The sequence below is a fragment of the Ischnura elegans genome, chromosome 2 (assembly GCF_921293095.1).
Source record: "Ischnura elegans chromosome 2, ioIscEleg1.1, whole genome shotgun sequence".
Lineage (NCBI taxonomy): Eukaryota > Metazoa > Arthropoda > Insecta > Odonata > Coenagrionidae > Ischnura > Ischnura elegans.
This window is the reverse complement of record NC_060247.1, coordinates 64,750,919-64,775,650: the sequence shown is the minus strand read 5'-3', so window position 1 is coordinate 64,775,650 and position 24,732 is coordinate 64,750,919. Positions and strand designations below refer to the sequence as shown.

The window sequence follows — 24,732 nt, the reverse complement described above, 5'->3', positions numbered from 1 at the left end:
TATTTATGTCCTCATATTGTATATGGCTGAAAAATAACTTTTTTCGCAACCAAGGTAAGGACCCGTCATACATGCAAATTGATGGCGAACCTGAAAAAATTACTTATCCGTAATTACGAGTTCCATTATCCTCCTCAGTTCTGATGGGCATGAAGTCGTTTCTCAAGTTTGTCGGGCTAAGATCGGCTGTGGCAGTGATGGAGAGCAAATCAGAAAAGCTCCTGAGAACGAGTCCGCAAGTTCCAGTTTGTCTCCTGATTGTGTGAGTGATATCTTGAAAGATTTTTCTGCTAATCTTGCTGATATCCGGTCGGATCAAAGTGAAATTCGCAAATCAATATCTCGCTGGGAGGAGTCGTTCGGGGGTCAAGCAAAGTCTCTCGAGCTCCTCAATGCCTCCCTTGTGAAAATAACTGATTCCCTGAATCACCTATTAAGTGAAAACATCAGCCTAAAGAAACAACTAAGTGATACGGAAGCTCGCCTTAATCGCGTTGAGCAAGAGCAACTCCGGAACGTAATTGAGATCCACGGCATTCCTTACTCCGAAGGGGAGGTAGCTGGGGCCCTGATTTGTCAAGTTGGAATCGCTGTGGGAATTAAAGTGGATACAAGTGAAATCGATTACGCCTACAGGGGTGGTTCCAACCGTTCTGCAACCTCTCACCCTTCACCTAGACCTGCCCCTATTATTGTCCGTTTTCTACGATCTAGCACTGCTGCTGCATTTTTAAATGGTAGACGCACAAAACGGAACCTGAAACTCAACGACATCGTCGCCGACCAGAACCCTACCAACCCTCCTGTCTACATTAATGAATCCTCGACATCCTTAAACCGAAAGCTATATGCAATGGCCAGGGGACTTAAAAAAGAAGGTAAAATCAAATACGTGTGGATTCGTAATGGCCGTGTGTTTGCTCGGGTCCATGATGGTGGTGAACGCATTTCTATCCTAGTTGAAACTGACCTTGACTGCTTAAAATAACATACGGGGGCCTGTTCTCTTCCCGCAGGCCTACCAATTGCTAATGAAATCAACATTTCCCTCGTCAATTGTCAATCTTTACTGTGTCATATCGACGAATTTCGGGTTCATTTTTCTTCCTGTGTAAGTGATATAATCTGTTTAACCGAAACATGGTTAAAACCAAATATTCCTGATAGCATGGTTGATCTTAGTGAACATTACTTGCTGAGACATGATCGGACCGGGAAAGGCGGTGGCGGGGTTGGTGCCTTCATTCATCGTCGACTGAGTTCGTCGGTGCTGGCGACCTCTTCCGCGACCTATGAATGCCGACCCGAGTTCATAGTTATTGAAGTGCATGGTATAAACCTTTCTAAACTTCTTCTATTTTTTGTTTACAGACCTCCAAATGTTGGGTCCTTGACTGATATTGAAGAAGCATATACAACTTTTAGTCCAAACTATAAAAACATTGTAATTGTAGGTGACTTTAACGCCGATTTGCTACGGGACAGCTGTCATTCTTCCTTCATCAGGAATTTCATTTTTAATTATAATCTTCATCTGGCCTCAACGCAGCCCACGCATCATACAGCAACATAGTCATACTCTCCTTGATCTCTGTATAGTTGATTCCCCTGAAAAACTCTCTTCATTCTCACAATTCCCTGTGCCTTTCCTCTCCGCACATGACAAAATTTTACTCTCTTATTCATTCAATTCCCCTCGTCTTCCTATACCTAAAATTCTGTATCGTGATCTTAATAATTTCGATACAGCAAAGTTTCAGGACGACCTGCTCACCTTTGACTGGAACAACATATTTAGCTCCTCGTCCATTGATTCAAAATTAGAACTCTTTAATCAGAAATTCTTAGAGTGCATAAATTGTCATGCCCCCCTGCGAACATGCGCACCTAGACGGCCTTCAGCCCCCTGGCTGACTAGTGAGATTAAGCAAAAAATGAAGGAACGTGATATTTCACGTAGAATTTTCACACGAACAAAAAGCCAGACTGCTTACACTGAGTTTATCGTCTTGCGTAATCAGGTAAAGCATCTCGTCACGGAAGCCAAGAAAAAATATTATGCAACCACCTTCTCCAATTTGACAGAACCAAACAAGGTCTGGAGGGAACTTAGAAGTCTTGGACTCGTGCAGCGACGAAACAAGCAGCCCTTACATGAATTATCTATCGATGATCTAAACAAGCACTTCACTCCCGCCTTTACCTTCGAGGCAAATAACATTGCTGACATATTCAGTCTCTCTAACCTTGATCCACTTGTACCCTATAACGAGAGAAATTTCTTCTTCCAACACGTAACCCCACACAACCTACGTAAAACGTTATCTCTCTCTAAATCGAACTCAACTGGGGTCGATGGAATCTCAGTTAAATTTATAAAGGCCGCGTCAACTGTACTTCTACCTGTAATACTTGATATCTATAATTTTTCCTTATCGTCATCTGAATTTCCGAATGTATGGAAATATTCACTAATCACACCAATACAAAAAGTTAAAAAACCAACTTCTCCCAGTGATTATCGGCCAATCTCTATTCTGTGCTCTCTTTCTAAATGCTTAGAAAGAATCGTTTTTCAGCAGGTAACGAATTATCTGGACCAATGCAACTTGCATGATCCATATCAATCTGGATTTCGGAAAAACTTCTCTACGCAAACAGCGCTACTCAAATTAACGGATGATATACGTCAAGGAATTGATAAACGGATGGTTACAATTCTGGTACTATTTGATTTCACCAATGCTTTTGGTCTTGTTAATCACGCCAAACTTCTCCACAAGTTGAAAAACCTTAATTTTTCCTGTTCCTCACTTAACTGGTTTTACTCCTATCTAAAAGATCGTCAACAGGCAGTCAAGGACGCGAATGGGAATACATCGCAATGGACTACTGTCCATTGCGGGGTCCCCCAAGGGTCAGTTCTTGGTCCTCTCCTATTTTCCCTGTATGTCCTTGATCTGCCCAGGTGTATTCTAAACTGTAAATATCTCTTATATGCCGACGACCTACAGATTTATTTTCACTGTCATTTGTATGAGCTGAATGATGCAATTTCCAAAGTAAATCAGGACGTTCAGGCCATCACTTCATGGGCTGCAGACAATAACTTTGTGCTTAACCCTAGGAAAACAAAATCTATGTTATTTGGTACCTCAAAACTACTCAAACATGTCGACTTTGATGTTCTGCCCAAGATTTTTGTTGGTGATGCCGAAATATCATATGCAAACTCCGTTAAAAATCTTGGAGTCTTATTGATGCCTAATTTGTCTTGGCAAAACCATGTTAAAACCATCAGCAATAAGATCAACATGATCTTGTTTCAGCTAAAAATTCATAAAAACCTTATGCCCTCTCATACACGCAAGCAACTTGTATCCTCGTTAATATTCCCCCATATTTATTACTGCTGCCTTGTATATAATGACCTAACCGAAAAGATTAACACCCTGATTCAACGGCAATTAAATATGTGTGTTAGGTTCATTTATGATCTTAAAAAAGATGAACATATATCCCCTTATTTCTCTAAATTAGAATGGCTTAAAGCAAAAACAAGGAGGCAATACATGCTTGCCTCTTTTTTATACAAACTTTTTAATTGCAAACAGCCAGAATACATTATGCAATTTTTTCAGAGTAAAGAGAAATATCGCAATGTTGTAACTAGATTATCAGCTGATTTTTTAATTGTTCCTCAACATCAAACCACTGCATTTGATAATTCATTTTCAGTTGTTGGGTCAAGGCTATGGAATGGTATTCCTGAACCAATCAAAACCGCAAAATCACTGATGTCTTTTAAAAATCTAATGTTCACTAAAATGCTATTACAAGAAAAAATGTAATTGTACCAATATGCCACTATATTCTGTTACAATTTATTTTCTATTTTTTTTGCATGTATCTTATTCTTCTGTGCACTGAGCTCTAATATGAATGTAAGCCCTTGTATGTTCTTAGTGGACCATAAAGGTCCAAGAACAATAAATATTTCTTTATTCTTTATTAAACATTTAAAAACTCCAGCTGGACCTAAGCGGAAGTATTTCGTTAAATATTTGATGCATTAAATAGTTATTAAAATAAAAAATATTTAAAAAATATCACGAAACATATGTAAATTTGCACGAGATTACATTATTGAATATGCGTAATGAGGAATGGGAAATATTGAGACATTGATGTACAGGACCATATTACCAGTTCTATTTACATAAACTCTTATGACTGATCCACTTATATAACGCAACCTCCGATGCATTAACACGTGTATGACATCGAATAGGACAAAATGCCTACGCAACTACAGACTTAGAAGCGAGCGTCAAGATTTTATAAGTTTCTTAAGTTTAAATGTTTTAGCAAATAAATGAGATATTCCCGTTTTCTTTAGAATATCAAATTTTATATTCGGATGTTAATAGCGGTAGGAAACGATAATGTGTAATAATTTTTACCATGATGCGGAATTAAAGTAATGGAGCTTGATTGTTATATTCTCTGAATTATATGCCCAGGAATTAAAAGTGATACACACATTTTAAAGTACGTTAGCCGCGGAAGGCTTCTGAGTGAAACTGAGTCACAGAGTCTTGGTGAAACAAAATTACAGAAATTACATTTTAAAGCACTGTGCGAAAATAAACAGAAAATAAAAAAGTAGATTAGCCATTAAGTTGCATAATAGATCCACATAATTTTGAATTAAAAATTGGATATTTGAATGTAACTATCGGTAGGGGACGATGGTGTTTTGATTACTCTTACCGTGATGAGGAACTAAGGAGATGGAGCTTGATTGTTTTATCTCCGAAGACAATTTACACGTGATATAGGGGTAGAAAATTATGTGTCAATAGCTGCAGAATAACCCCACCGTAAAGAATATATCCATGGGCTCCTACTCAAATTTTATTTTGATGGCGGTTGTGAGAGAGTTTTGAAGATTAAGAAGCAAGCATTTTTCCGTTTTTCGATCTGTCTCCTAAAGCTCGATCTGCTTGTGACGAAATATCTACGGCCTAAATCTCTTTCAAGGATAAGTTGATGACGTAATGAACTTCTGCGGAGTAAGTCGCCGCTTCCAAGCAACTCCTTGGCCTCATGCATGGGCCTTGCACGTTTCCTCGTTGCTCACTCTCTCGTAACCGAGTACAACCAACAATGAAAGATTCTCCTGTTACGAATAAACTCCAAACTGAGCCAGAACTCCAAATGCGTCACAAACTCATTAAAAACGGGCGGTGACTTTCCCTATTTTTTATTAAAAAGTTACAAGATAATGGCTGAATATAGAAGACTCTTATTTTCGTCGTAAATTATCTTTTCCATCCATCTACCGAATTATTTTAATTAATAGCGTTTGCGGGCCTAATTGAGCCACCACTTTGATTAATGTAACTTTATCATTCATGGTTTCCAAGCTAAATGCCATCGTTAAAATGTTAAAATTCTATCACCTTTCAAACACACAATCTGCTCACGTTCTTCGTACCATTCATTCATGAAAACAGATATTTTATGTCCTATCAATAAAAATAATCATTATACTATTGGAGAAGAATTATATCGATCTTGTTGCACGATACATGCCGATAATCAGCTAAAATTATCGATAATCCAGGTTAAGTAATATGCCACGTGCGAATTCCAGTCGAATACAATGATCTATCCTTGGATTTTGTTTAGAAAAGGTAAAGAAATAGGGAAGTGTTGCTCTACGAAACACGTGATAAAGCTATGCAGCCATTATAACAAAGCTGCCGTACATAATATGATATCTATAAGTAATTATGTAATAACAGAATCATCTTGGGCCGAATTATAAATCGTGTAACACACTTTTCACTTAAGAACAAAATATTTATTGCCACGACACATTTTCCCGGTTGGAAATGAAATATGAAGTTACCGAGAAACCGTTACAGTCACTCTGTGGTGCATCTAAAAATTGGGAAAATTCCCTGGAGCCCTCGAAGAAGGGAGAAAAAATAAATCGGACACGATATCATAAAGGGGTATTTAATGAAGTTTCGAGCGTTGAGACAGAGTGATGTAATAGGAAATGCAATAGTTATCGAAAAATGTTAAAACTATGAGGGATGGGGTGGGGGCTCAGCCGTATTTATCAAGAAATCACAGCCGCGCCGTCAATATGGAATCTATGTATGTATTTATAGTCGAACCTATGCATATGTATAATCTATGTCAGAGATCGGAATCCGTCACATTTCTGTGGCCTACATATTCAAATTGCCAAGGGTAATTGAATTGAAAATGCCGTTACGTGGAGAATAAATGTTTATGAAATTGTAGTTAAGTCTATTCAATATCAGCAATGCACTCCATGAACTCGTAACCTCGTTAGTTAAAGAAAAAATTACCGACAACTATTAGTTGCTCGAAATTGCTAAGGAGGCCAAATACATAAAGCGGGTTGTCGACCACTGTTTACGAAAAGAAGAGTCCAAAAACTTAAATCCACTCACATTTTCCGTTTCAGAGGCGTCATTTTCGGTGGAAGTTCATTGTCGAGATTAATCCCTTCGCACAACGTGAAAGTTGTCGGTCGCCTCATATGGGTCTGCCGACCTAGGGAAAGTGAAAACCGGCGTTGAAAAAAAACGAACAACACACAAAAATTGAAGAAAAACACACAATCCGTGGTTCTCTCAGACGCCCACGGTTCCAACTGCACTCCACTTACTCCAAAACATTTTTCCTCGAGTCGGTGCACTCTGCCAGCTCGGAACGAACCTAATCCAACACTGACTTTCAGGTAAGGAGCTGAGGCCTTGTGCAAGTGCCGCTACACGATATCCACATTCATCTGATATAGCGCTAGAGAGTTAGCGCTCGCCGGGATAAAGGTAAAAGGGGCTAGTGAAACTCGTTACATAACGATAATTATGTAAATTGTGCACTCCTTTCAAGATCGCACCGCGTTACGAGTTCACTACTGATCTTTTACTCCCCTCCGATTAAAATTTTCATGTCCATCAGCTGTTTCGTTGGGCTGACTTCATAATATTTATTCCGGTGGCATCACTTTCAATGATTTTTTCCAAATCTAGACAAGTTAAAATGGAAATAGCTTTCAGTAGACATGAGGAAATATGCACGAACTGAGATATGGATACGTCCTCGGAAGCTATTGTTTCGCAGGACAATTTATTTCTTTAAGACGCGGACGAGGCCTTTCTTTATTCCGGAGAATACTGTCTGGGAGGGAAAATTGTGCATTTTAACTCGGAGCTAGAAATATTAATATCATGCTCTGTATACCTCTGATGGGTTAAAACAATAATGTACCTGCGGTTGACCCATGAAATAATTTGAGGGGTTAGATTTTTACGGAGAAGGGCCAAATTTCATACATACATTTACAAGGGGTTCACTTGAATGGGGTACATTTAAGACCATACCTGCAAAACATATTTGAGCGGAAGAGTTGAACCACTTGCCCTCCCGCCGGTTACGACCTTGCCCCATATTACAGCTTCGGGCGAGACGCGATTGCCAAGGTGACGGGAAATCTACTTATTATAACACTGAAGAGTGAGATTTTAAATAAGACCATTTTATTTATCTAATTCCTATGAAAGACACACTTTTTGGGAAAAGGAACGACAAATATGATCATTTGGTAGCAGAGATCGTCATTGGAGGAATACCCGATGTTTCAGTTTTTGTTAACCGCCGATTTATTCATTTTATGTCTCGGTTATTATTATACGAGACGGAATGTCATATACACAATGATATGTCGAAGTACAACTGGAAAGGCATACTGGTATACTGAAAAAAATGACGTGAATGGAAATTGCCGTTGAATACTCCCACGGACACCATGATGACGAAAATGTTCTATTTACCGGGTCCCTATTTTACAACATGGGGCGTGAAAAAGTGGTTCCAAGTTGTATAAAATTCAAAATACTCTTCTTCAAGCTCTATTATCTAAGTATTGGACTATCACATGCAACTATACCCTGGATGCTGTAATATCCACTCTCGCAGGGCTCGAACCCACGACCTTAACCCCTCGTTGCATTTTCTATCACATATTATACACTACACCCCTTGCCGGTTAATGGCGAAGGGCAAAATTCTTCCTCCCTAACGCATAGTGTATAGATATTATACACCCCGTTGCTATACTAAGTGGTTCTTTAAGCAGTCAGCAGGTGCCAAAGGCAATCAGCATCTAATTATGTTGAAGGAAGTCAGCTACCCGCATGAGAAACGATTAAGAGGATTTAGTCGAGTAATACTTACCTATAATGTGCTCCGGGGTACTGGGGCATAGTTTTTCAATGTGATAGTACAATATCATTTTCAAATATTTTTTTGTACTGATAACCTCAGTGAATGGCTGAGGAAAAAACACGTAATGATTTATCAATAATCGTACTAGCACGTCATGCGAATTGAATGTAATTTCTACTATTTAACAATATTTTATATTAATATGTTTTTTACGTCTCAGTGGGCCCCAGTTACCTCACGACTTAGGGGTGGACCCCATGGAAAATCCCGTTTGAGCACTACTATATCTATTTTGGGTTACTGGATCTATCAAAGTACTTTAAATGATCAGAAAAAAATATTGGTTAACGCTGCTTTTTTATTATTAAGAATGTTAAGGCCGTAGTATTAGGACGGTAACGATGCCCTCACGGATTATCTTTTCAAAACATATAATAAAGGAAGCATCTTACAATTAGCAGAAACATAAAGAAATGTTGCCGTGTTTTCTCTACCAGAGGTGATTGTTTTGCGTTGAATATTTTGATTAATAGCGCCCTTAGGTTTTGAAGGAATCCTGACAGAAGAAGGAAGTCACATCACAGTTAAATATTTGGCCTGGCTTCCCTTTCAAACCAAGTTTCTGTACAAGATCCATTAATTTTAAGAAAAATCCAAGAATTACTTCAGGATTAGTTTGGTCACAACGAGAGCATTGAATGCTTTGAGGAAACTTTAATGGATAGGCTATTTCTTTTTCGAAGCGAAAAAAACTTGTCTGGGCCAGGCCGCTGATTTTTGAATATGGTATCGAGTTTCTTTAGAACAATGTAACGCTGTACAATGCCTAATACCTTTTCACCAGTAAGGCTAAACCCATTTTTTCATAACTTTTATTGTATTGGCAAATCCCTCTTCCTCAGCATCAGAGAAATAAGAAGTCACAAACCCACCTCCCTACCTTGGGCGTTGAGATATGAGTTCGTTCCCCCGAGTTTCAGAAACGTGATGTTGTACCGTACTCCTAGCAATGGGATAAAATAATGTTGTTCCACAAGCAGTCTTGTGCCTGTTTTTTTACATCACTTACAGCATTTTCAAGATCTTCAATTGAGTAGGTTAGTCCAGCACCCTTCTGATTTTTCCTTATATTTTCGCACCATTATCTGCAGCTGAGCGAAAAGGTTATATTAAAGGAATATTTAAGCTATTTCAGAGCTAGGTGAAGTTACACAATAAACATCTCCGTGCAGTTCTTATTCAAGTTAACTGTTGGGGTAGCTGGGTCCGTCATGACCCAGTTACCCCAACACAGACCCAGTTACCCCATCACCATGCCCCAGCTACCCCATTTATTAAAAACGTTTGGGGTAATTGGAACACCCCAATTACTAAAACTACAGGAAGTTTAAGAGTTATAACAACCATATACATGAACACAATCAACCCTCATGCTTATCCTAATGTAGTTAATAGCTTGAAATTACTCACCATATAACAATGAAAACCAGCTATTCTCACTGAGACAGGTTTGCTTTGAAAAATCTCCACACTAAAATTCCACAGCAGCCCAAACTAACTAAATGGCTCCAATGGGGTGGCGTGTTGGCGTATTGTTCAAGGAACAAAAGAAGGAGAGGTACGTGTCCCAGCCTGATTAGCGTAAAAGTCCCATAAATATGCTTTTTATTGACCCATGCCCCAGTTACCCCGGAGCACCTTATATGTAATTAGCAAAGGTACGTCCCCAATCAGAAGTTTTCAATGAGTATGTGAAATGAAAAACTTCTGTGGAAAATTTCCAAATCTATGATACATATCCATTTAATTTAAAAATTTTCCTACAACCATAATGTATCATATTTGATACAAATTTTTCCTTAAAAATAAAAAAATAGCAGAAAATTTTATTAAAATATGGTACTTGAAGCGTTTCTGGATATATTTTATGAAGAAAAATGTTATTGGCACGTAATTAGAAATTCACGCCGTTAAACAATGAGCAAGCACTGATTAAACAGCCAACGCTACCGAGGCCGGCGAGCAAACAGTAATGACATGCCGCAGCTAAAAACACTTGTCTCAGAGGATAATTTCATCCAAGTCGTGGATTTTCTTACATCTCATCTCCCTCATCCCACTGATGTCGGCTGATCTCTATCTTCTTTCCACCGGCTTACCTAACATCCCTCCTTCAATCACGTCCTCCACAAACCTCAAGTGCCAGCCACTTACTCTGACTACTTATTCCAACCAGAAGTCTTCCTTCTCCGCCAACCATAGCGGAATATAAATGAGCAATTTTTTGACAACTTGCACGCCCCAGGAGGCTCCTTTGGAGGAGGATACTTATCACAGGATAGTTAGCAAGATCCATGACCAGCATAATGACACCTTTATCTCCATCAACAGGGAGTTTTCTGCCCCACCCAGAGCTGGAGCGCCCATTCAGAAGGTTTCGCTGAATGGGAACGTGAAACAATAAAAAATAGTCATAAATCATGAAACGAAATTCTGAGTTACGAGTGATAAAAATACTCGTTAAAAAAGCAAGCACATAAAACGAAAATTATAAGCCAGCAATAATAATTTCTGCTCTTAAAGGTGTGATATTCTCATACCAACAACTTCGTTCTGAAGGAGCCGCATCCACATCAATTGACTCCAAATTTTAGTTTAATGTAGTAAGAGTGTCTCAGTGAAAGTAACAAGAATTCGATAAAAATTTGGTCAAATAGTCTTTGAAAGACGAACTTTAAATGATCCAAAGAAAAATGGATTCTCGTGTGCCGTTTTTGAGATATTTTACGGTAAAATTAGGATAATTTAGCATGGCCTATTATGGAGAAATACGCTTTTTTCGAGTTAGAGGAGCTGTTTGTGACAAGACGTAGTTGAAACGGCATTCATTAGAAGCAAAATGTTTCGAAAAATCTAAATATGTACGGAAAAGTACAAGTTCATGATGAAATAAGAAAGATATTTGCGAAAAACTGCCTGAAACTAGCAAGATGGCCGCCGGGATCTCTGGTACCAACATCGCAAAACGAAAACCACTACACCGACACCGCCTTAATCAGGCAAATATATTTAGTTTACCGACGTGTACATACGACTTACATATCGTTTGTATTACAAATATATATATTTAGGATTTACCACTTTTATTGTGAATATTAAGTCAAGTTGTGTTGTCAACAGTTCAGAGTGCAAAGTTTCGCAGCAGTATTGAAACCAGTCAAGCTTACTACTGTAAATACCTTTTTAAAAATCATTTTTGACGTTTGAATTGTGCTGAGGTGCAAAATTGAACTCAAGTTTCATTCTTAATTATGTTTTCTTTTGTTAAAAGTTTTGACGATCATTTTGCGTAAATAGTAGGCAACTCGAGTACATCACTTGGCTTCAGCCAATGCCGCTTTAACTACATTAAACAGAGGATGAGAGTGCTATATGGTATTTCCAATTTGATACTCTAGTTACGCTATTTTGCTATGCTATTTTATGTTACGCCATCATCAGAATAATCTTCCCGAAGTTTCACGAAGCATATATACTTATGCACAAAAGACGATAATCAAAATGTTTGCTTTAGATTGAATTGGAATCAAAGTTAGTTCCACTTTCACCCTGCATCAGTCTATTGATTATATACGCGTCCATTCGAGAGATTGTTCCCCGTACAAGCAATCACGAAACAAAACTGCATTTCATGCACGGAGAAAAGGCCTCACAAGGACCTCAAGAAGATTCCTGGTTTTAATCGGGATCCAATTCGTAGTATCCGAAAATCGCTCTCGTATATGTTCGTTCTGAGAATATGGAATCCTTCACAAAAGCAATACAATATACAATCTGATACCCCGTTCACACAGCCTTGGTCGTAAATCAAAACCGCGATTACGATCACTCTTAACCATCGCCTGATCGGGCGATGGTTACCAACATATCAGTAGTTCGTAACATTGCCACTTAAACGTGTCAGCGCTGCTAACGCCGCCGAAACCGGAAAAACTTCATAGGGGAAATCTCCACCAAAAATTTAAATGTCGAAGATTTTACACACAAATATTTACGTTAGTGGATTCTGCAATCTGCCTCTGGATGTGTCTCCAACCGCGCATTTAAACTGCTTTACAAAAGATGGCATTCGCGTCGCTGACGCGCAGAGCGATCCGTATTTCACGAATGAATCTGAATTCCACACTCTCGATGATGTGATCTATCAAATCAATAACGTTTTAGTACTATTCCTTGCGATTGCGACCATTGCATTGTAAATTATGGGATTAAGTTGATCACTCCGCTTTCATCGCCGCGTTGTGGACATTTTTGAAAACCGATTAACCCTTGGGTTGCGAGAGTTCACGATTTTAGTTGCCAGTCAGTGCAGAAGAGACCCCCTGTGCAAGAAGCACCCCCTTCCACGAGGGCTGGTCTGGTAGAGTTAAGTCCCTTAGCGATCCTTATGGTGAAGGAAAGTGCCTAAGTGCAAGATATCCAGGCAGCAATGAAAATTTTGGGTAAATGCCGCGATCAGCGTGCAAAACGTAGAAAACATTACCGCACTTCAAGGGTAAAAATACACCCAGCGAGGCTATAAATAACAAGCTTATACTGGATGAAATAGGGTCTCCTCTATCTAGTCTTCTCTATTTTACACGTCGTTTACGCTCTAATAAGTAATACCTTTTCCCTGATATGTGACCAACAATACCTCAAGAGAAATAGAAGCATTATGTTTAATTAGATTATCCATGAATTCGGCGTAAAAAAATATGGGCTTATCTGAGTAGCATGCCCAAATCACCATAATGAGCACAATCCACGATATGACCGCCCTCACGATCTGGTCGAATTCACCAGTCATCTAAAAAAGAATTATCACCGAGAAATAAATATGAATCGAAATGCAAAATAATAAAAATACAAGAAAACTGACTTTTGACTTTGCCGCCATTTAACTCAGTTGCGAAAGAATGGTCGATAAATCAACACCGGGACGCTGGCAATGCTTCAGCGAAGAATTCGTCAGATTGGCACATGGCTCTCATTGCTTGTATAACGAACCGCTTCGCCTTTCTCGTCTCGATTTGACCCTTCAAGTGCCTCGAGCAGATACACAAGCCTCAACTTCTCGCGGCCAATAAATGAATGCGCTCTTGCACATCGGACGCGTAGCTCACTCTGAACTACAAATCGTTTTCTACCCTATCACCATAAATACTTTACACATAGAAATATAAACTCTATGCCTATCACGCTGAAAAAAGTGAACGTTCACTCAACATTTACGAATGAAAAAAATTATCTTCTTCATTTAAGCTAAAAATCCTTCGATTAATGACTGTTCACGTAGTCCTCAAATTTTCAAGTAATTGGACAGCACTTTTCAACTGCTTCGGCGAGTTAGTTCAAATTTTTATGGAGTAGGTACATAAGTTAAAATATTGGCATCTGATGATTAATGAAGGAGGGTTCTTAAACATTAAGTAAAAATATTTAGAGAGAGATTTTTCCCGTACAATTCTACAACTCTTCGTTACACAGTTTTAAAGGCTTCCCCTCTATTATTTCCTCAACAGCCCCTGCATTAATATTTTGATAGATAGACCTATAATTAACGTAAATTAATTTTTAAAAACCTAATTTAAGTAAGCCATAAATCGCCATTTTTACGAAGTATTTCGACATCGAGCCTATTTTAAATAATTGTTAGGCGAAAATTTTAACAATAATAATTCGCATCTTATGCATATTCATGTAACACCTCGTACGCATCGGAAGCTGATTTCACCATGCGGTACATTGCATTTTCATATCGCATTGCATTTGATAGCTACCTAGGCCTCACGAAGATATACGGACGAGTTATACTTAGGGTTTTTCAGTTAACAACTACGCTTCTTCACTTTGTTGACGGCATTCCGTCAGTCTTGCGTGCACGGTATTGTCACTGAAGAAATCTGAGGGATATAAGCCGACATACATCGAGGAGAAGGACCGCATTATAAATTGAGCCAACTTATAGAGCTGATCCTTTTTTGAAATCAAACCAATAGCGAATATTTCAAGAAAATACTCTTTGTGACAGCCGAAGCCAAATTTTAAACTTGTATTATTACTATAAATAAATGTATTTTCTCTAAACAATTCTTGCTTAAGCATTTTTCTGTCCACAGGGCCGCGGGGAGGAAAAGACCCTGCGGGATTAGGAATAACTTTGGCGTAGTGGTTAGTACGGAAAATTTACGGAGAACGGCATCCAAGAACCCTACTATATTTCCAAGTCCGAGAGAATTGATTAATTAAGAGAGATATTTTGCCGAACGAGTAGGCATGGGAATTCTTTCTCTCCCGAGCAACAAAGAGCTTTAATAAATGAGAAGCGTAATTTTCATTAATTTAATTTAAGTTACTTAATTGATAATTTATGAAATAATCCTTTTTGTTTGTATCTGGTTGGTGTATTAGCATCCCCCGCCACACGCCTATTGAGGTGGCTTGCGGGGTAGTATGTAGATGTGGAAGTCAGTGAGATGATCGGCTCCATTTGAACTCTTTATCTCAAGGTGATTTTGCGCCGAACCGTCCCCTGCGGTACGTAATAAAATTCATTTTAATTACTATTCCGCTTCTGCTCCTAAAGATTTTCTCTTCAGATTCAATAAAATTTTACATGCACAATGTAGAACATTAAATTTAATGGATGAATTATATTAAAATTATTTAGTTGATTAATTAAATAGCCTGCATCGAGGACCCATTTCATAGTGCACACCAACTCATTTAAAACCAAACTTCCATTGAAAATAAGCTGTTTATGAATCGGATCCATAGGCTGAATCTAACGTATAACGGCGCGTGAATGGTGTTCAGTTTAGCGAGGTGGTCAACTGCAGTTATACTTGTTATTACAATGTTATTTATCCCTTATCCGTCTCCTACGTTAGTTAAAAAATTCATTCTCATCACCAGGCCACTTCTGCAAGGAAACTATACGTAACTTTCGTTTTCAGCGCGAGCTTGTACCGAGCTTTTACTTTTAAAGTCATATTTCAGACTCCATGCGACTCATTGTCCCCAGCGCGAGAGAGATGCTTATGTAATGCTACATTCAATAAAGGGAATGCATTCTATAAATACTCATATTATGCTTCATATTGGCTAAAATTTGTAATCATTCTAACCACGCCGTGTCAAGAAAATTAAGCTTCGTCTAATACGCAATTGTAACAGAGTTACAACGGTTTAATTCATTTTCATTCATTCATTTCCGGTATTGGGTAAAGGGAGGTAAGGGCAAATATGATTACCGAATCTAACAGTAACATTCATTGTCTATGTGCGCGGCCTCTAAGGGGTAAGACAACACTTGGGCAGCGATTTGGAATGTGGTTCGGAAAAACTTGTCGATTAGCCAGAGAACAGGAGGATCAATCGCTTGCAGCAATGAATGACGCAAACACATAATTTGCTAAAGAAATTAATATTCATCATCAATAGGTAGTTGCATAACTTTTAAGATGCAAAACTCAATTTCGCGACTTCTGAATTGGAATGAAAACTAAAAGGTAATACTCGAAACTTCGATGTTGGCTCCATTTCATGAACACGGATAATCTAGAGAGCTTATCGCTTCAAATGATGACGGCGTCCTTCACTCATGCAGTCATTTAACCCAAAAGTTAGTTCGAATAGGTGAGGGTTGAGCTCACCCCGGAATAACAAGGAAAGTTCCTCAAGTGTCACCCTCAGATCTCGTTCAAATTTTGCTAGGTGATAGGAAATGGATACCCACGAGATGTATTTTTTGTTTCCGCCGATAACGCTCAATACTTTTCGAGGTATTTGCGACGGAAATTATTAGGAAAGCACCTTAAATGTGGGAAACCCGCAGCACACCAAATGCCCCTTGCATGTACTGTTGCTAGGATGACGGTAACTGCCATTGTGTTGATGTGCTACGGGTAGCATACATTTGGGCGTTTTTTTTGTTCTCTCCGTCGCAAATATCTCGAAAAGTATTGACTGTTGTCGGCGGGAACAAAAACTATGCTTCGTGGGAATCCATTTCCTATCGCCTAGCAAAATGTGAACGTGATTAGAGGTGATACTTGAGGGACTTTCCTTGTAAGCCACAGGCGTGCACATCTTCACACACTAAAATAAAGTTAGTCAGAAATATCAGATTCTGATGAAATTCATCAAACTTTTCGGTTTATATGGAATATTGAATTTTCGGTACAAATGAACATAGGCGAACTAAGGGGGAGGGACGGGGGCACGTACCCCCCCCAGACGCTTAAAAAATAGATAAGATTTTTAATGCGGTTATCATTACGTCCATTTTATTTTGTGTATTACGGAACCTCTATCATTTTATTTCAAATTAATAACTTTCACATCAAAATAATGAGAATATTTTCTACAGTAATTGCTGTATTTTGTTTTTGATCTCAAATATGAGAAGACCTGTCAGACCATTGTGCCCTCCCCAGAAAAAAAACCTGGATGAGCCCCTGGCAATGACTAGTTTGATAAATGGTGATTGATAAATACCATCAAAATGGCCACAGCGGTTTGATAAAAACTACTAAGATCAAAAAGCTAATAATACCGGCGTAGGGTGCGCATTTGAAAGATTTTCTATCCAGAAAAGCATCCTTCTCTTTGAAAATCATAAAACTAGGAGATTAACGTGTTTCCGCAAAAAGAAATAAAAAAACCATCTCAAGAGTAGCAGATGACAACTTTTGATGAACAAGATATTACAAAAGTTATCGTTCTGAAGATGCTAACAGCTAAATAACTTAGTCACTCGATGAAAGGTGATCTTCATTATACAAATAATTGAGTATGAAATACCTGTAATTGAACTTATCCTACGTATTCTAGTATTCAGTGTCTTTGTTGCACCAGCTTACGGATGAGATTGCAAATTAAAACAGAAATAAACAGAAAAATAACCGTAAAAAAATTAAAGCGTTCTCGCCATTACAAATAATTTCCTCTTTTGTTATATTCGTGACAAAAACCAAGCTTCTACGAGAAGGACTAGGCCTCCATGACGTAGTCTCCTTTTTTATGCGAAGGGTTATTGGAAACGAGGGGAGGAAATAGCCAATGTATAAACTATAGCTTTGGGTTTCCACAGGTGGACTCGGAGCAAGCCGCCCGTAAATAATAATAATTAGCAAATCTTTTTTTCCGTGCACCTTCGTGGTAAGGGAAGCCTCCCCGACCTTCGAAGGTTTCTGTGTGTGGAGTGTCTGAAAGCTTCACTCGGAATGACGGCAAATTCCACTAGCTGAGGTCTATTAACCCTTTCTAACCCAGAGCTGTTTCTGGAAGAAATCAAATTTCAAGATTTTTCATTTTGAAAAATTGAAAATTTTGGACCCAATCATAATTATTGTGGAAGCTAAATATTTCATCATTACTATTTACACCACAAAATAATGCGTAATTTAGATATTTCCTGAATGGATAAAAAAACTTAAACTTTTTTGATGTAGCTCAGAAGCAACATTGGGTTATAATGGGTTAATTACGTGAGGTGACATTGGCGAGTTTTGGAACACCTAAACCTCCTTCTCCTCTACGTGAGACATCGTGAGATTTGGATCTTCTCCCTCCCTCTAATCTCACGTGAGATTGTTCAAAATGCGGATTTTCAGCGTAAATACGTTAACATATGCTTCAAAGACGGGCGGGCTATATAAGACGGGCAAAAACCTGCATCAAACACTTCGAACCTGAAGACGCCAGCTGCAACGCCGGCGAAGCTGTCGTCATGAAGATGAAACGACGCGGAGGTCAACCCGAAAACCTTGCTACGTCTGCTTCATAGAGATGGATTTGTTATAACAAGCGACTTTAAAGGCCTCACGTTGGTTGCCTCCTTAGTTACACGATACTCATACACGTACGGTATAGTGTGTTACCGCACATGTCTTTGGTGGACCGGAACAGAACATGCGAATGCGTGAACCAAATTAGAATAAGTTCTTTCTCTGCTCACGCATTCGCATAAGTGATATGGTCACGCGGAGCATTTTTGGGCGTCCTGCCTCGCGCTCATGAATTTACGAATCAACTCATACGTGTTAACGTATCATGTGATCAGGTCAAGCCCGGTACTAGGGTGGGGCAGAGGGGGCACGTGCCCCGAGTGGCTGATTTCAGAGGCAAGACGAAACTTCTCTTGTACCAGTGGCGCAGCGAGGGGGGGTTTTTGGGGGATAAACCCCCCCCCCCAGGAGCTCAGAGAAATTTGTAAGTTTAATCCATTTTACTTAATGGATTGGTATTACTTATAGAATAGTGTTAGGATTAATCAAATATCTCCCATAAAGTGGTAAAACTAGTCATTTTGAACCATTAATCTTAAAATTTTCTGGAGGAGGGCCCCCGCAACTCCCACTTACCATGGCGGGTATGCAATACACCCATACCCCAAAGTATTAGTTGCGCCTAAAACCCCCCCTAGCCTTAATTCTTAGCTGCGCCCCTGTCTTGTACAACTCAACAATCAAACCCAATGACATAACTATTGGGGATGAGGGGGATAGATCCACCTAGAGCCCCAGAGAAATAGAAAAATTATGTATCACTATTGTCTAGTTTTCTCATATAATAAATACAGCTGCTTAAAGTTAAATTTTAAGTGTCAGAATGATGTAAAACATATTTCCAGGCATGTCATTTTTCAAAAAATTTCCGGACCCCCCGTTGCATGGAGGGGGACTCCCATTCCCTCCCAAAGCATATTTCAAGTTACGCCGCTGATCAAAGCAATATTGATTTACGCGTCTCCAGCATGGCTACACACAACTCCGTTACATTGAAAGAAAATCAAGATCGCAGAAAATAAAATCATGAGACGAATCATAGGCGCTTCGTGCATAGGCGGATTTTGGGGAGGGGCATGGGGTCACGTTCCCACCTCAGGCGCTTAAAAAATAGACAAGATTTTTAATACGGTTATCATTACGCTCGTTTTGTTTAGAGTATTACGGAGCCTCAGTCCTAAAATTTCATATTAATAACTTTCATAACAAAATAATGAGAACACTTCGTACAGTAATTGTGTGTTGTTTTAAATTTCAAGTATGAGATGACCGTTTGCCCGTGATACCCTTGTGCCCCACAGAAAAAATTCTGGATCCGCCCTTGGCTCCGTAAGCAACCGCACCATTCGCAAGTATCTGAAAAGTAACGGCGGTCCTAACTGATTTGAAATGTGCACAATCAAAATTTTCTAAATCATTTGATGCCACCAATCAGGGGCGCAGCTAGGAATTAAGGCTAGGGGGGTTTCAGGCGCAACTAATACTGGAGGGCCTGGGGGCATGGCATACCCGCCAGGATAAGCGGGAGGTACGGAGGCCCTCCGCCAGAAAAAAATTACAATAAATGGTTAGTTTTACGGCCTTCTGAGGGATATTTTATTAATCCTCACACTATTCTATAAGTAATATTAATCCAATTAACCCTAATACGGGAAAGGTGAGTCTCTTGGACTCATAGCATCACATTTTTGAGAATTTTATTATGTTATTGAAATGTCAGCATGTTGTAAATTTTTTACTTCTTCTAATTGTATATTTCCTATAAATTAGAGTCATTCAAACTTCTTTCGGAATTAACGTAACTTAGAAATAATTTTTTTCCCTGAATTCCCACAAATCCGGGCAAGGTGATTCTGTTGCGCGAAATGTAAAAAGTAATGTGCATTTTACAAATATTCGGTTTGAATTGTGAAAATAATGTAAACTTATCACTTTGTACATGTAGCGATAAATATTTGGTGTTTTATGTAGTGAAAACAGAAAGAATTAGTCAAAAGGGTCCACTGTACTCGCTGTTTGACTATGTATGAAATTAATGAGTAATGTATAACTTTAGTTAAAAAAAAATCAATTTTATGTTAAACGATTCTAAAAAGCACAATATGTACAAATTGATATGAAAAGTAATATTTTTCACTGTTTAATAGTTTAAATTAAAAGTATAAGTTAAAAGAGTCCATTGGACTCACCTTGCCCGATTACGTCAGAAAAATATGTTGCCCGTATTAGGGTTAAGTAAAATAGATTCACCTTCAAAATTTCTGTGAGTTCTGGGGTGGGTTTTATCCCCCGTAACCCCCCCTTGCAGCGCCACTGCCACCAATAGCCCTCTGTTAAGTCACCTCCAGGACTATGAACCTCCTACAAAACCGAAACATCGATACCCTCAATATGCCCCAAACTCTACCCACATCCCTAATCCTAATAAAATTTTATGCGTCATGACTCATTTTAATTTATAAAAAGTGAATTTTTATTATGCCTGCGAAACAATTCAACAGAGACACACCCAGGAGGCGGCCATTTTGGCTGGGAACTTCGGAACTACAACACAAAAGAATTCAGTATTAGACTTGGCAGATAAAAGGGGGCGGAAAATTTAGAAATTTTTATTAAAAACGTTACTTCATTTTTCTAATTAAATTAGTGACAATAATTATTAGGTCATAAATTGTTTAACAATAATATTAATAAAACTTCTTCATAAAAAACATAGGCTGTGCAATTTCAACTACAGCATCTCAAAAAAGTAGCTCACGTACGTATAATATTTAAGTTACAGGGGAAGGGAAGGAAGGGAGTGAGGGAGGATCAGGGTAGTAGGGACGCAAACTGATCTCTGCCCCCCTTACAAACCTCCTCTTTCCGGCCCTGGATCAGGCTCTTACCCATGACATAAGGTTGACAGTGTAACAAAGAGGGGATCTGGTTGAATATGCTCTACCTACTTAACATTTAACAGACTATAATCATTATAAAATTCTGATATAGAATTCTTGTATATGGGTAACAATTTTTATATGCTGCCTCTATGCAATTTTGAAAATGTTTCCTTAAGGCCTATATACACGGCACATGAACACGTATGAGTTAATGTCTATTTGCGTGAATGACTTTCGTGGACCGGAAAATTTATGAATACAAGGACCAAATTAGAACAGGTTCTATTTTCTGTCCATGCATTTGCACAAGTTTTGTGGTAACATGATGCATTTTAGTGCTCATCCACGCATTCATACATTTAGATACGGGTTAGTTCATCGTGTAACCAGGCCTTTAGAGGCAACGGGCTCCATAAATTCCTTATATGAGCGACACTTCACATTTCCATCGAGCTGAGACTCGCTGTGACTAAAGAATCCATCGCATGACCCCATCCATTTTTTACAATCGGTCTGAAAAATATAGGCATGTTACATAACGGGGATCAGTCAAACCGCACCTTAGATCCGCCCTTCCCGAGGACGTTACGCAATATGGGGAATCTCCGCTCCCCCCCTTTAGGTGATGGCCAAATATTTTTCCCCTTTGATTCTTCCTTCAATGACGTACGATCAAACCAGGGGATTTGGCTTCCACTATCGAGGTCGAGTCAACAGGGTTGCGGATAGGAGCTCGATCTATAGATATCGAGTGACTATTATCAGTGGGCTCACTAACCTGCTAGCTCGGTCAGTTAGCGAGCTTGCATAATTAGGAATGCATTTAAGGCCTAGGAAACTAGAAAACGGAGAGTTTAGACGACCTATGTGATGAAACACAACTAACAAATTACATCTTTCAGGCATTCCTTACTATTTATGAGGCTACTGCCTAATATGGAAGGACTTCATGATTAATAATTATTTCTTTAATTAGTATGGTGTATGGAGATATTGCGTTTGCATTCCAAAGCAGAAGGAGCTTTTTAAGATATCAGTTACAGCGTTTTTTCTTTTCGTTGATGAATGGTTAGCTACTTAAGAAGACACCGTAAATTATTTTTCCGTGTCTTCCCAGAGATATACGATATTGCCAGAGAACTCAAATTGTTACAAAATCATCTTACTGACAGTAGAGTTAATAGACAGCTCTATCTCTTTTCCCCGTATTTGAGGAAGTTTCACTTTTCTAATCTCTGACTACGTTTGTTACACCTTCAATTCTTTCACCTCACTTTCACTTAAAATTATCCGCGAAGGGAGATAATTAGTAAGCCTCGAAAGTAAATTTGCCACAAGGACAGCAAAAACTTTCCATCCAGAACAAGGAAATTCATCGAAGTTCATGGGATGTCATTTTGGACCCCAATAATTATCCAGGTCCCACAGAAACGATAAAAATGGGGAGGTATGTTGAAAATGGTAGGTGCAGGAATTTGTATTATTTCACTTACAATTAATTGATTAATATAAGGACCATAATAACAATTAGGCCACAGTGAACCCTCCGATGAACAATTTCATTTGAAATATGTTATTTTTTCGGTCGACGACCGATTGAGGGATGTTGTGAGAGGTGCTAGTGTTTTGAGGGGTAGAATGTCTGTAACCGGCCGCAGTCATAAACTATTACGGGGATCAAGGGGGGGGGGGAAGACGGAGAGGAAAAATATAGAATGTACGTCTTTCTGAGGCAGTAGCGGAATCAAGAGTGATCAGAGAAGTAAGTAACTTACAAGGGGAGTGTTAGAAAACTAAGTATCAGATTTCGATGAAACTTCGTAGTGTTGTAGTCCATGGAGATTTCCACGAATCACCCCCCACTTGGGATTTTATAAACAATATTTTAAACAAAAAACGCAATTAAACATTTACAGATCTATTATATTTCCTTAGAAATACATATTTAATAGTAAGAGCGGTAGCCCTGTGGTTACATCTTTTAACTCCACCCCAGAAGTCCTAGGTTCGAATCTTGAATGCGGCAGTGTTTTTTTCATAATATGTTTCTACATTTTATTTTACAAAACCCTGCTGTTCATCATTATGTCCATAATTTTCTATCAAAAGTTTATTTCTGCGTGGAAATCTTTTTCTGCGATCCAGAAGCGTCAGTTTTTTTGCAATTTTTTCTCACGGAAGCCAAATTTCATTTACGTTATCTTCGTAAAAAAAAAATCTTAAGGAAAATAAAATTTTCATCTGAAATGGAAATAATGATGAGCAGCAGGATAATGTAACATGAAAGATAGCAACAAATCACGAAAAGTAAGTGCCGCAACCAAATATCGAACCAAGGACCTCTGGGTAGGAGTCGAATGCCATCACGACCGGAGTATCGCTCCTAGTTGATGAAATCTAAATTCTAAGGGAATATCATGTAAAAGTTTAACTGCGTTTTTTGTTTAAACTATTGGTTATGTAACCCCGTATGGGGGATGATTCGTGGACAGCTCTTAGAAAAGATTCGTGGACTGCGTGGGCGCAGTTTTGATTGCGCCTTCATTCGTACGTCAGATTGCGCATTGACGTGCCCCGTGTATAACGGCCTTTAGAGAGGTACAGGGCCGGAGATAGGATGTGGGTGGCCCGGGGCCCATTTTGGTGGAAGGCCCACTGTTTCAAGGTGTTCCAATTTGTAACGTAATAATAGAAAATTCGTGCCGGGTTGCGTTCAAAGCTAGATTGGGTGCTTTCCATTCATCGACACACGTTGACACAAGCCGATTTGTGTGTCGGTTTTCGCGTTCCATTGTGTGTTTGTCACTGACTGTTGTGACACAAGTCAACAAACGATTACGCGCAAGAATTTGTGAGTTATAAACAGATTCCGTGAGTCGACGCGTGAGTCGCATGAATAAAAAGCACCCATTAACTACACCAGCAGATCAAGTATTTTTTATCAGCAGCATTAAACATTTATCAACGTCAACCTAGACGACTACATGTAAACCAAAAATAAACTAAGCTTCGTTATAATCCTCTTATATGTGATGGTTTCTTCCAGTTTTTCCAATTAGTGAAAATTTTATTTGTATATCTGCGGAAGGCTCATACTTGGTGAGTGGCCCAGGGCCCGAGAACCCCCTTTGATCCGGCTCTGAAGAGGCATTGCATACCACCAAGGCGCCGCGGAAAGTAATGAACCTCACCCCCTTCCCTCAATCAAAGACCTTCACCCACCCTCGAGGATGAGAATTACTTGTGAGGAAACACTCAACACTCCTAAATATTTTGGAAAGGATTTGAACCCCTGACTTCGGCCTTGCTGTACGCAGATGCACATGATAAGAGAATTTAGAGGCTTTACCATGCCTGGGTCAATTAAATGCAGCTCCATAGCTAGCAGAAGTAAGTTGAGAATGTTAAGTGTTACATTCCTTTCGACAGAACTAACTTTTTCTAAACATTGATAGTGACAAACATTGTAGGAAATGTGACGGAAAAATTGACCTCAACAATGGAAAAATGAAAATTGAGTCATTTTATGCATGGTCCCCAGTAGTGTAGTTTCAGCTTTAACCTTGTGGTGGCACTTACTGCTGTACTGCTGCGGAGGGGAGAGACTGAGGATTCTAAACAGATGGTTGGAGGTGAGGGCAAAAGAGTAATTGGGCAAAGATCAGTCTTATTTCAGAAAAAGAAAGCCAACCTGTAATGCAAAAGCAGTAATGAGGACCATTCTACAGAGGAACCTAGAGTAT

At 39.0% G+C, this 24,732-nt stretch overlaps 1 protein-coding gene across 1 annotated transcript in view; it reads right to left on the bottom strand.

Annotated features, from left to right (window-relative positions):
• Positions 1 to 6,824, bottom strand: part of LOC124153873 (protein scarlet-like) — a 158,725-nt gene extending 151,901 nt beyond the window's left edge. The window contains exons 1-2 of the mRNA XM_046527254.1: positions 6,713 to 6,824; positions 6,495 to 6,597 (exon numbers count right to left, since the gene is read on the bottom strand). Coding sequence (XP_046383210.1) covers positions 6,495 to 6,597; positions 6,713 to 6,722 — 113 coding nt within the window. The 5' untranslated portion in view covers positions 6,723 to 6,824. The remainder of the gene's footprint in view (positions 1 to 6,494; positions 6,598 to 6,712) is intronic.
• Between the last annotated feature and the right edge of the window lie 17,908 nt (positions 6,825 to 24,732).